Source organism: Photinus pyralis, unplaced genomic scaffold (assembly GCF_008802855.1).
Source record: "Photinus pyralis isolate 1611_PpyrPB1 unplaced genomic scaffold, Ppyr1.3 Ppyr1.4_LG10, whole genome shotgun sequence".
Lineage (NCBI taxonomy): Eukaryota > Metazoa > Arthropoda > Insecta > Coleoptera > Lampyridae > Photinus > Photinus pyralis.
The window spans coordinates 16,505,096-16,518,674 of NW_022170250.1; the positions used below are offsets into that span (position 1 = coordinate 16,505,096).

Below are 13,579 nucleotides of genomic sequence, written 5' to 3' on the forward strand. Positions count from 1 at the left end.
AAGTGGACTGCAGGTGTTGAAATTGTAAACACATGTCGTCTTCCAAGAAATTCCATCCGTCTCATCTTCGCTCTCTTTCCCTTTTCTGTAATCCCACCAGATTTCTGTTGGCAGCTTGTGTAACCTACATGATGTATAGAGTGCTTCGTATCGACAATCATATTCACAGGACGTTGTTAAGGTTGGGGCATCTCAGCTGTCCTGTGAAGCTTTTATTAAAAATTAAAAATGATAAGAACGGGGAGTGGAAATGATATTACGAGTAATGCTTTGATATTGTTAGATGGTGACATCTAGCGATTGCAAAGAATTTTAAGGCAGCGTTCACGCGCTCTATAAATAAAATAACATCCACATTGTTACACGCCTACTTTCTTAATTTTCACAAATACGCCTACTAAATAGTGTTTGTTCATCTACAATTAATTTAGATAGGTAGAGAACGCAAACATATACAGCGAAGAATCGGAACTGTATGATGTACTTCCTCCGCGAAACATACAGGGCAACATCGCACTGATAAGACTGTGACTGAACACTGAAGGATCATCCCATACAGGAACGCATCCGCGCCGCCTACGTGGACCCAGTAGTGGCACAATGCTATTCATCATGGTAGATGAAATTAACAAGTGGCTTGAGTGCGAGTACCAGAAACGATTGCTCACGGTGGTCCAGTTGCCGATGGTTGATCGTCAAGGCGTTGTCAGTGGCGTTTCCAAAGTAGATCACCGTAAACCTACTTACAAAACGCGTGCTACGCCACTGCTACAAATCCTAACCCCAAAATCTATCAGCTGATATGTAAGTAAATGAGTAAATTTCCGTCAGCAACGAGTTGTGTTCTCTTCCTTTGCCATTGTGGGTGTAGTGGCATCATAATGTCGGCAGTCGTTAAAGTGGAACTTAAACAAGAAGAAGAAATAAACGCATTCATTGACGAAAAGGTCTGTTTTACCAATGACGTTTGCGCAACGATTAAACAGGAGATGAATGAAACTACTAGTCCCACTGATCACTCCCATTTGTATACCAGAAATGATGTGAACCCAGAAACTGAACGTAAAGGAGTCATCTTGCTGAAATCTTCAGTAGATTTCCCATACTTTAAGCAACCGCAAGACTCGAAACTATTTAAATGTGGTCAATGTGATTACGCAAGCAATAATAAGTGTAATTTTAACACGCATCTCCTAACACACAAAGTTTCCAAGGATTTAAAATGCACAGAGTGTGATTACGCGACCAATAACAAATTCCATTTTAAAAGGCATTTATTAAATCACAAAAGCTCAAAAGATTTCAAATGTGACCTGTGTGATTACGCAACCAATGATAAATACCATTTTAAGGGTCATTTGTTAACACACAAGCCTTTCAAGGATTTTAAATGTGTTCATTGTAACTACGCGTCCCATAGAAAATCCAACTTGGAAGCACATCTGTTGATGCACAAGTCTGACAAGGATTTTAAGTGTGCCCATTGTGACTATGCAACCCATAGAAAAGCCAACTTAGAAATTCATGTTTTAAAACACAAGGATTCCAAAGATTTAAAATGTGTCTACTGTGATTATGCAACAAACAATAAATGCAATTTTAAAACGCATCTCTTAACACACAAAGTTTCGAAAGACTTAAAATGCGTCGATTGTGATTATGCAACAAACAATAAATGCAATTTTAAAACGCATCTCTTAACACACAAAGTTTCGAAAGACTTAAAATGCGTCGATTGTGATTATGAAACCAATAATAAATCCCACTTCAAAGGGCATTTGTTAACACACGTGTCGTCCAAGGATATAAAATGTGACCGCTGTGATTACGCAACCAATGATAAATATCGTTTCAAAAGACATCAATTAACACACAAAGCCACCAAAGATTTCAAGTGTGTTCATTGTGATTACACAACCAATGACAACTCTAACTTTAAGACACATACATTGAATCACAAGATTTCCAAGGATTTTAAGTGTGACCAGTGTGATTATACAACCAATAACAAATACAATTTTAAAAGACATCTTTTAACACATAAAGCTTCCAAGGATTTAAAATGCGTCCATTGTGATTATGCAACTAATGATAAATCGAATTTTAGAGTACATCTTTTAAAACACAAGGTGTCCAAGGATTTTAAGTGTGACCAATGCGATTATGCAACCAATAATAAATCTTATATTAAAGGACACATGCTAACACACAAAATCTCAAAGGATTTTATATGTAGCAGTTGTTATTACGCAACCAATGACAAGTCTAACTTTAAGACTCATCTTGTCAAACACGAAGTTGCCACGGATTTAAAGTGTACCGAGTGCGATTACGCTACATATAACAAGTCCTTTTTTAAGACCCACCTGTTAACACATAACACTACGAACGATTTAAAATGTGTGCAGTATAACTATGCAACGAATAAGAAATCTCATTTTAAAGGACACTTGTTAACACACAATCCTTGCAAGGATATAAAGTGTGCCCGGTGCGATTACGCGACGAACAATAAATCTCACTTTAAAAGACATCTGTTGACACATGAGATGTGCTCTATGTGATTTTGCAACCAGGTATAAATCCTGCGTTAAAAAACATTTGTTAACGCACAAAACTGCAAATGAGTTAAGATGTGACCGGTGTGATTACGCAAGCAATAGTAAATAACATCTATTATCACACCAGACTTTCTAGATTTTAAATTGTGAATGTGTATAGTCCCCAAGACTTTCAATAGCTTTAATATTTGTTTAAAGATGCAACGTCGATAGTAATGTATAAGTTGATGTAGTATAGCTTAGGCAATCAATCCACTACACACTTTTCTTGGCATGTGGAAGACTGGTGACATAGCTATCAACAGGGATATAATGGCAAGAAATGTGATGGCTTTGAATAGTTTAAATTGTAAACCTTAGATGTCTCTACCATTGAGAAAAATTGATTTACTTTATTTAATTATTCTAATTTTTGTTTCGATAATCGATTCAGATACACAGACCACATCTATATCTCTGGCTATACTGCTCATATTGGCTAGTAAGAAAAGAGCATTATTCGACGCCTAATTTTATGCAACCGAAGTAACATGTTCACGTATTTTGCATTCGGCCGCTATTATCCTTAAGTTTCTTATGGGATTCTCCTCAACAATTAACTCCGGCTCCGCCACCTCCGATCAGTACTTTTAGTATGTTGTTTAAGACACCTTCACCTACAACTATATCAAAATTCGCATTTACACGAATTATTTCCCCTATTTGGGAGTTTTTGGTCTTCATTGCGTGTGCTATGGTATGACTCCTACCTACAACATAAATTTTATTTTATTGTAAACCTACTAATAGACAAAGACAATAAAACCAAGACAAAGAAACAAAAACAACTCAAACCGTTTTTCTAACATAATAAAGTAACTGTTTTTACTGAGGGAGCTCAGGAGCATCTGTGATTTTAATATAACGCCTAATTTCTTATAATCAGAATTAGCACATTTAAAAATCTTTATTTTTAAGTGATTTTAAAAATCTCAAATATCTCAATTAATCCTTAGATACGGTATGTTTTAAAAGATGTCGCTTGAAGAGGTATTTATTATATGTCCCATATTCACAATCAGCACATTTAAAATCCTTAGAAACTTTATGTTTTAGAAGATGTCGTTTGAAGTGGGCTTTGTTACTTGTCTCATAATCACAAGAAGCACATTTAAAATCTTTAGAAACTTTATGTTTTAAAATATGATTTTTAAAGTTGCGTTGAACATTTGTCTCATAATCACAATGAACACATTTAAAATCTTTAGAAACTATATGTATTAAAAGATGCCGCTTGATGGTGTCTTTGACATTTGTCTCATAATCACAATGAGCACATTTAAAATCTTTAGAAACTTTATGTACTAGAAGATGTTTTTTGTAATCGCTTTTAACATTTGTCCCATAATCACAATCAGGACATTTAAAATCCCTAGAAACTTTATGTTTTAAAAGATGATGTTTGAAGTTCCGTTCAGCATTTGTCTCATACGCACAATGAGCACATTTAAAATCTTTAGAGACATTATGTGTTGAGATATGTCTTTTAAGGTGCTGTTTATTATTTGTCCCATAATCACAAGTATCACATTTAAAATCCTTATAAATTTTATGTTTTAAAAGATGTTGTTTGAGGTTGCCTTTAACGTTTGTCTCATAATCACAATTACCACATTTAAAATCCGTAGACACTTTATGTTTTAAAAGATGTTTGATTCTACCTTTAACATTTATCCTATAATCACAAGTATCACATTTAAAATCCTTATAAACTTTATGTTTTAAAAGATGTTGTTTGAGGTTACCTTTAACGTTTGTCCCATAATCACAATTAGCACATTTAAAATCTTTGGACACTGTTTTACACCGAGTTAAAAGGTGAACCTGTAAGTCAGAGTGTGACTGTACTTCTCCATTATAAAGAGATTTAGAACACTGTGGACTAATGGTAATTTCGTCCTTTACCAAAACCTCGTTGCTTACCGAAATGTGTCCATGAAGGAAGGAATGGATTTCTTCTTCGTGTTTTGGTTCGATTTTAATGAGTGGTGTGTCATTTTCTTCATCCATACCTAACCACAGTAATGTTATAAATAAACGCGTTAAAAATCTGTTTTGGTTTAAAACAATATAGAGCGAGATCCCTTTGAGCAACCAGACATTACTTACTGTCTGAATAACAGAACTTGTCGCTGACACCACGTCACCGGTTATCACGGGAGGCTACAGTGGCGGAGATGTTATAAAGAGAAAATGCGAAAGGCATGCGCAGTTCAAAGCCAGCTGACCAATTGCTGCAAGCGACTTGCAAGGACCGAGGATATATGTCTTGCACGAACCGCGCAATTGTAGGGATAAATCTAGTTGTCCTTCTGTCACCAACCTATTATCTATTCACCCAACAGATGCAGTTAAGCTCCTCCCAAAAAATTCCCGGCAAATTTAAATGAACATTTTTAATTGGTCGAATTTTCAGAACTATTTGCTTCCAATTATAATTGCCGTATCTAAATTGACATCCTTAACGTCAAACCTGTCATTGCGTTTTGTATTTGCCTTGCCTCAATTTCATTTATACGAACAAACTAATCTTTTTGAACTTAATAAACAATTTGAAACTATGTACTGCTGTGTGTTTAAAGGTCAATATTCAAAACATAAAACGATTTTTAATTTCCCGGTTTTTATAATTTTGGGACTGTGAAACGGGTCTGTTTGTTACATTGGCCAAAATTTATTGGGCGTGGCTTAACTGCATCTGTTGGGTGAACAGATTATAGTAAAATACATACTCACTAGTCACTACTTTATTTAATTGTTACCGACTTTGTTGACAAATCCACGGTTTTCTTTTGGTCTGTTATGAATACATTTTATTTTAATTGTAATCTAGTTATGAGTACTTATAATACATTTTGTGAAATATATTTATAATTGAAAAATTCTTAATGTAAAGATTTACAAAAATGTTCAAATTATAGTCGGTAATTCAGCGTACGGGACCTGAGCCAAGGTCGGCCGAGCCTAGGGGCACTGAAAACTGCTCAACTATTTTTCTAACATCCTGTAGTCAAAAATGGTCACCGAGTAAGCTCAGGAACACCTGTAATTTGAAGATAACGTCTGATGTCTTATAATCGCTATTAGCACTTTTAAAAACTTTAAACTTTTGTTTTAAAAAGTGATGTTTAAGAGAGGTTTTGCCTTTTATTCTAAAACCACAAATATCTTAATTAAATTCCTTAGACACTGTATGTTGTAAAAGATGTCGCTTGAAGTTGTATTTATTATTTGTCTCATAATCGCAATCGGCACATTTAAAATCCTTAGAAACTTTATGTATTAAAAGATGTCGTTTGAAGATGCCCTTTACATTTGACCCATAACCACAATCAGCACACTTAAAATCTTTAGAAACTTTATGTATTAAAAGATGTGATTTGAAGCTGCCTTTATAATTTGTCTGATAATCACAATCGGAACATTTAAAATCCTTAGAAACTTTATGTTTTAAAAGATGATGTTTCAGGGAGTCTTTATAATTTGTCTCATAATCACAATGAGCACACTTAAAATCTTTAAAAACTGAATGTTTTGAAAAATGTTTTTTGAATGCGCTTTTATCATTTGTCCCATAATCACAAACAGTACATTTAAAATCTTTACAAATTTTATGTTTTAAAAGATGTCGATCCAGGTTGCATTTAACATTTGTGTTATAATCACAAACAACACATTTAAAATTCTCAGACACTTTATGTATTAAAAGATGTCTTTTGAAAGTGGTCTTATCATTCGTCTCATAGTCACAATCAGCACATTTCAATTCCTTAGAAACATGTTTCAAAACGTGTCGTTTTAACTTGCGTTTATCATTTGTCCCATACTCACAATCAGCACATTTGAAATTCTTAAAGATGTTATGTGTTAAAAGATGTTGGTTGAAGTTGCCTTTAACATTTGTCCCATACTCACAATCAGCACATTCAAAATCCTTAAAAACATTATGTTTCAAAAGATGTTGGTTGAAGTCGCCTTTAACATTTGTCCTATAACCACAATCACATTTAAAATCTTTATGTGTTAAGGAATGTTGTTTCAATGCGCTTTTATCATTTGTCCCATAATCACAATCGGCACATTTAAAATCTTTAACAATTTTATGTTTTAAAATATGGCGTTTGAAATAGCGTTTAACATTTGTTTCATAATCACAATCGCCACATTTCAAATGCTTAGAAATGCTATGTATTAAAAGATGTCGTTTGAAGATGCTTTTAACATTTGTCGCATAATTACAGTCAGCACATGTAAAATCCTTACAAACTTTATGTTTTAAGAGGTGATGTTTGAAGTTGCGTTCCGTATTTGTTTCATAATCACAAACAGCACATTTAAAATCTTGAGAAACGTTATGTTTTAAAAGATGTTGTTTGTAGTTGAATTTAATATTTGTTTTATAATCACAATGAGCACATTTAAATTCCTTAGACACTTTATGTTTTAAAAGATGTTGTTTGATTCTGCTTTTAACATTTGTCTCATAATCACAATTAGCACATTTAAAATCTTGAGATACTTTATGTTTTAAAAGATGTTGTTTGATGTAGCTTTTGATATTTGTTTTATAATCACAATGAGCACATTTAAAATCCTTAAATCCTTGATGTATTAAAAGGTGTTGTCTGATCCTGCTTTTATCATTTGTCTTATAATCGCAATGAGCACATTTAAAATCCTTAAACACTTTATGTATTAAAAGATGTCGTTGGAAGTTGCTTTTATCATATGTCCCATACTCACAATCAGCACATTTAAAATCCTTACAAACTTTGTGTTTTAAAAGATGTTTGAAGTTGTCTTTAACATTTGTCTCATAATCACAATCAGCACATTTAACATGTTGGGACACTGTTTTGTATTGAGTTAAAAGATTACGCTGAAAGTCAGAGTGTTGTGGTTCTTGTTCATTATACAGAGATTTGGAACACTGTGGACTAATGGAAATTTCGTCCTTTACTGTCACCAAAACCTCGTTGCTTACTGAAACGTGTCCCTGAAGAAAAGAATGGATTTCTTCTTCTTGTTTTGGTTCGATTTTAATGGGTAGTATTAGTATGTCATTATCTCCATCCATACCTAACAATAAATCTGTTTTGGTATTAAACAATATAGTTATACAGCGAGATTTAGGTAACCAGACATTACTTACTTTCTGAATAACAAAATTTATTGAATAAGAGTTAACCGCACGTCACCATTGATCAGAAATGGCTTCAAAAGAGAGTACGGTGACGTTGAGCATGCGCTCTACAATTTTTGTGTGTGCATTTCAAAAAATTTAAGACGACAATCTGAAATCTACGAAGCCGTCTAATGGACATCGTCTTTTTTATTGTTGTCTCTACTTTCTATTGAGGATATTTTCGACAAACTTTATCAAAATAACATTAGGAACTTTTAGTCTAAATAATTCACCTAGGGAATTTTGAAATAGAAGTTGCATTAAGTTGGCAGTATGGCGTCTCAAATATTTCTCTCATTTGAATACGTCTTATCAATTTTGTTTTAATTAATTAACTTCAGAAATTGGTACATTACTGTGGAACAATTCATAAAGGCGAAATGCAGTCCCCCTTCCTGTTAATTAATTTATGTGAAATTCAATCATATCACTTTAGATTTCTTGTATTTTCATTCAACTCAACAAACTTTTTGCATTTCAGTGTTTCATTTTGCGTTCCTTCCCTACTGTACTTCAGGTCATAGAGTTTTTTTCAACTAACGTAAGGGGGGGTCTGCTTTAGATGTTTGGTCAAGGACTTTTTTTTTATTTCAAATTTAAGCGAGATTCTGTTTAGCTTTTAGAGGTAATAGCCATTTCGGTTGCCATTTTTAAACGTTGCCGGATTGATTTTATTTCCGTGTTTGGTAGTGAAAAGATAGTGTGGAAGATATTGCAGTGTATATTTACGATGGCTATAAATCGGAATATTCCATGAACAGAATGGATTGGGACATAGCACAGGAGCTGAGATCTCATCTAGAGTGAGTGACCTTGATGTTATTTATTAAAAAAAAGAATATTCCCTTTGACGGAAAGCTTATTTATTAGGGTATAGACAGTGCTCCTACTATCTTTTAGGAAAATTGATTTAAAATTATGCTATACCAAGGAAAACTGAAGTGGACCTGCACACTCATAGAAAATGACACATTTACCTTATAATCACACATAATACATTTAAATACATTACTTAGATTCTTTTATGTTTCAAAAGGTGATGTTTAAGATAGGTTTTACTTTTTGTCCCAAAATCACAAATATCACATTTAAAATCCTTAGACATTGTATGTTTCAAAAGATGCCGCTTGAAGAGGAATTTATTATTTGTCTCATAATCACAATCACCACATTTAAAATCCTTAGAAACTTTATGTATTAAAAGATGTCGTTTGAAGGTGCCTTTCACATTTGTCCCATAAGCGCAATCAGGACATTTAAAATCCTTAGAAACTACATGTTTTAAAATATGTCGCTTGTAGAGTTGACTATTATTTGTCCCATAATCACAATCAGCACACTTAAAATCCCTAGAAACGTTATGTTTTAAAAGATGTTGTTTGAAGTTGCCTTTAACATTTGTTCCATAATCACAATGAGCACATTTAAAATCTTTATCAACTGTATGTGTTGAACAATGTTTTTTGAATGCGCTTTTATCATTGGTCCCATAATCACAATCAGTACATTTAAAATCTTTAAAAATTGAATGTTTTAAAAGATGTCGTTCCAGGTTGCGTTTAACATTTGTCCTATAATCACAAACAGCACAGTTAAAATTCTCAGAAACTTTATGTATTAAAAGATGTCGTTTGAAGATGCTTTTATCATTTGTTTCATAGTCACAATCAGCACATTTAAAATACTTAGAAACATGTCTTAAAACGTGTCGTTTTAACTTGCGTTTATCACTCGTCCCATACTCACAAACAGCACATTTAAAATCCTTAAAAACGTTATGTTTTAAAAGATGTTGTTTGAAATTGCCTTTAACATTTGTCCCATAATCACAATGAGCACATTTAAAATCTTTAAAGTCTTTATGTGTTAAAAAATGTTGTTTGAATGCGCTTTTATCATTTGTTCCATAATCACAATCAGCACATTTAAAATCTTTAAAAATTTTATGTTTTAAAAGATGTCGTTTGAAATAGCGTTTAACATTTGTCTGATAATCACAATCAGCACATTTAAATAGTCTAGACACTTTATGTATTAAAATATGTCGTTTGAAGGTGCTTTTAACATTGGTTTCATAATTACAATTAGCACATTTAAAATCCTTACAAACTTTATGTTTTAAAAGATGATGTTTGAAGTTGCGTTTCATATTTGTCTCATAATCACAATCAGCACATTTAAAATCTTCAGAAACTGTATGTTTTAAAAGATGTTGTTTAAAGTTGCCTTTAATATTTGTTTTATAATCGCAATGAGCACATTTAAAGTCCTTAGACGCTTTATGTTTTAAAAGGTGCTGTTTGATCCTGCCTTTAACGTTTGTCTCATAATTACAATTTGCACATTTAAAATCATTAGAAACTGGATGTTTTAAAAGATGTTGTTCGAAGTTGCTGTTCACATTTGTTTCATAATCACAATCAGTATATTTAAATTCTTTGGACTCTTCCTTATTATAAATAAGAGATTTTGAACACTGTGCACTAATAGTAATTTCGTCCTTTATTGTTACCAAAACTTCGTTGCTTACTGGAATGTGCCCCTGAAAAAATGAATGGATTTCTTCTTCTTGTTTTGGTTCGATTTTAATGAGTAGTGTGTCATTATCTTCATCCATACCTACCTAACAACAAATAATGCTATAAATAAATGAGTTAGGTACAAGTTCTGTTACAAAAATCTATTTTGGTATTAAACATCATACTTATATAGAGCGAGATGCCAGGTCAACCAGACTTTCTAAATAACAAAAGTTATTGGATAAGAACTAACCCCACGTCACCAGCGGCTACAGCGAGTAAACTGCGGAGTGCGGTTATGAAAGGCGTTGAGCATGCGCTTTACTCTTTTAGTATATCTTGCACTTAAAAAAAAAATAAGAAGACAATCTTAAAACTAGGAAGCCGTCTAATGGACATCGTATTTTTTATTTTTGTCTATACCGGGTGTTCAAAAATGATTGCGATAGTTTGTATTTCCCCTAAAACTAACCATTTATAAAGTCGCTAACAGCGTCGTCGGATGTGAATAACGGGGGGGGGGGGCAAAAATCAGCGACCTAGGAGTCTGAAACGTCCCTCCCATGCAAAATTGTGTACGAATTAATGCAAAGCAGTTGGTTTTTTAAGTGACCCTGAAACCTGTTTATTTAATCAATCAAATAATGTATTTTTGAAAGAAGTTTTGAAAAAAATTTAAAAAAAGTGTCGGAGGATGTCTATTTATGTGCAATTGAGCAACTCAGAGATACTTGACTCGATTGAGAAAACCATAGCCATAGATCATTAATATTTTATTTAAAAAATAATGGACTAGAACATACAGTTCGGTATCTGGTTGTTATGACTCCTATGCACAAATTTCATTACTGTAATCTAGATACATTTACAATGCATTTTGTGAAGCATAAATACTATCAACAATTTTTAATGCACTTAGGTATCTATGATGTAAAATAAATATTCAAATTGTGTGCCAAGTCAGCACCCTTTCAACGCACATGCCCTCCCAGAGATGTTGCTCCATAGTCCAGACTATTATTTCTCTTACAATTACAATCAGCACATTTAAAATCCTTACAAACTACATGTTTTCAAAGATGAAGTTTTACTTTTTTATCCCAAAATCATAAATATCACATTTAAAACTCTTAGAATCTGTATGTATTAATATTAAAAAATATCGTTTGAAAGTGCCTTTGATATTTGTGCCATAATCACAATCGGCACATTTAAAATCCTTAGAAACTTAATGTTTTAAAAGAAAATGTCGTTTGAAATTACTTTTAACGTTTGTCTCATAATCACAATGAGCACATTTAAAATCCTTAGAAATTTTATGTTTTAAAAGATGTTGCTTTAAGTTGCCTTTAATATTTGTCCTATAATCACAATGAGCACATTTAACATCTTTGCAAACTTTATGTACTAAAAGATGTTGTTTGAATCTGCTTTTAACGTTTGTCCCATAATCACAATCACCACATTTAAAATCCTTAGACCTTTTATGTTTTAAAAGATGTTGCTTTAAGTTGCCTTTAACATTTGTCTCATAATCACAATGAGCACATTTAACATCTTTGGAAACTTTATGAACTAACAGATGTTGTTTGAAGTTGCATTTAACATTTGTTTCATAATCACAATCTTCACATTTAAATTCCTTAGAATCTTTATGTATTAAAAGATGTCGTTTGAAGGTTCTTTTAACATTTGTCTCATAACCACAACCAGCACACTTAAAATCCTTAGAAACTTTGTGCTTTAAAAGATGTTGCTTGAAGTTGCTTTTAACATTTGTTTCATAATTACAATCAGCACATTTAAAATCCTTACAAACCTTATGTTTTATAATATGTTGTTTCAAGTTGCGTTTTATATTTGTCTCATAATCACAATCAGCACATTTAAAATCTTGAGCAAAATTATGTTTTAAAAGATGTTGTTTGATTCTGCTTTTAACAATGGTCTCATAATCACAAATAGCACATTTAAAATCCTTGAAAACTGTACGTTTTAAAAGATGTTGTTCGAAATTGCCTTTAACATTTGTCCCATAATCACAATCAGCATTTTTAAAATCTTTGGACATTGTTTTAGACCGAATTAAAAGGTCACCTTGAATGTCTTCACTATACTGTGGACTAATGGTAACTTCGTCCTTTACTGTCACCAAAACTTCGTTGCTTACTGAAATGTGTCCTTCAAGGAAGGAATGGATTTCTTCTTCTTGTTTTGGTTCGATTTTAATGGGTAGTGTTTCATTATCTCCATCCATATTAACAACAGTAATGTTATAAATAAACATCCGTTTGAGTTTATCCAAAATCTATTTTGCTATTAAACAATAAGAGAGAGATGCCAGGGCAACCAGACAATACTTACTTTCTGAATAACAAAATTTATTGAATAGCAGTAAGTCCTTGGAGAAGAATCTTTCTTCCATAGTCTGGAGTGTTACGTCATACCGTTGGTCACTCAACCTCAAAACGAACGGTTGTCGCGTGTTCGCTTTGAAAAAAATGGGACAATCCCCGAGTCAAAATTAAAGGATAATAATATTATCCTATCAAGAGTCGGCAGCGCTGTTTGCATTTTTTGATCAATGACGTATATTATACACAGGTGTGTATAATCAACTTAGATCATACATACATAGATATGGCCTCCCATTTACTTTCAATAAGGAGCATCTGTGCCAACATATCCTAACAAACACAGAGATTTATATCTTACGCAGTCGGCAGTAGTAGAACACCGCACATGCGCAGTAGAATCCGAATGTAAACAGCTGGTAACCATAGGCGTTGTCGCACAAATGGGTCACTTGATATTAAGTTACGATTCGTAACTTACGAAGCACATATTTTGTAACTTACGCATACAATAAAATTGCACTTTCTGTACTGCTACGTTCACCACAAATTCTCCGCACCATTTTAATTATTACTTTCGTAAAACTACTCGCATTTTCTACTGTAATAACACCGTAAACCCGTTAATGTTCTACGGAAATAACAAGCCAATGAAATGCCAGGAATGTCAATTTGACAGGCAATTCAGTGCGCATGCTCGGTATTCTACTGTAACTGTCTCTCTCACAAATGTTGGAACAGATTTAATGGCTGAACGCCAATAATGAATATTTGCATGTAATTAAGAGACATAAGTACGAACTCCTGCCTTTACAGTTCAACCAAACCCGAGAAATGATACAGTTCAATATCTGGTTGTTATGACTGCTATTGATAAATTTAATTTTATTGTAATCTAGATACATATATTTACAATGCATT

The 13,579-nt window shown here is 32.9% G+C and overlaps 1 protein-coding gene across 1 annotated transcript; it reads right to left on the reverse strand.

Annotated features, from left to right (window-relative positions):
- Positions 1-3,545: 3,545 nt before the first annotated feature.
- LOC116162398 (zinc finger Y-chromosomal protein-like) lies at positions 3,546-4,728 on the reverse strand. The gene is made up of 2 exons (XM_031476015.1): positions 4,524-4,728; positions 3,546-4,424 (listed from the first exon to the last, which is right to left on the reverse strand). Exons 1-2 carry the CDS (start codon positions 4,608-4,610, stop codon positions 3,546-3,548), a joined length of 966 nt encoding a protein of 321 aa, XP_031331875.1. The 5' UTR covers positions 4,611-4,728.
- Positions 4,729-13,579: the final 8,851 nt, after the last annotated feature.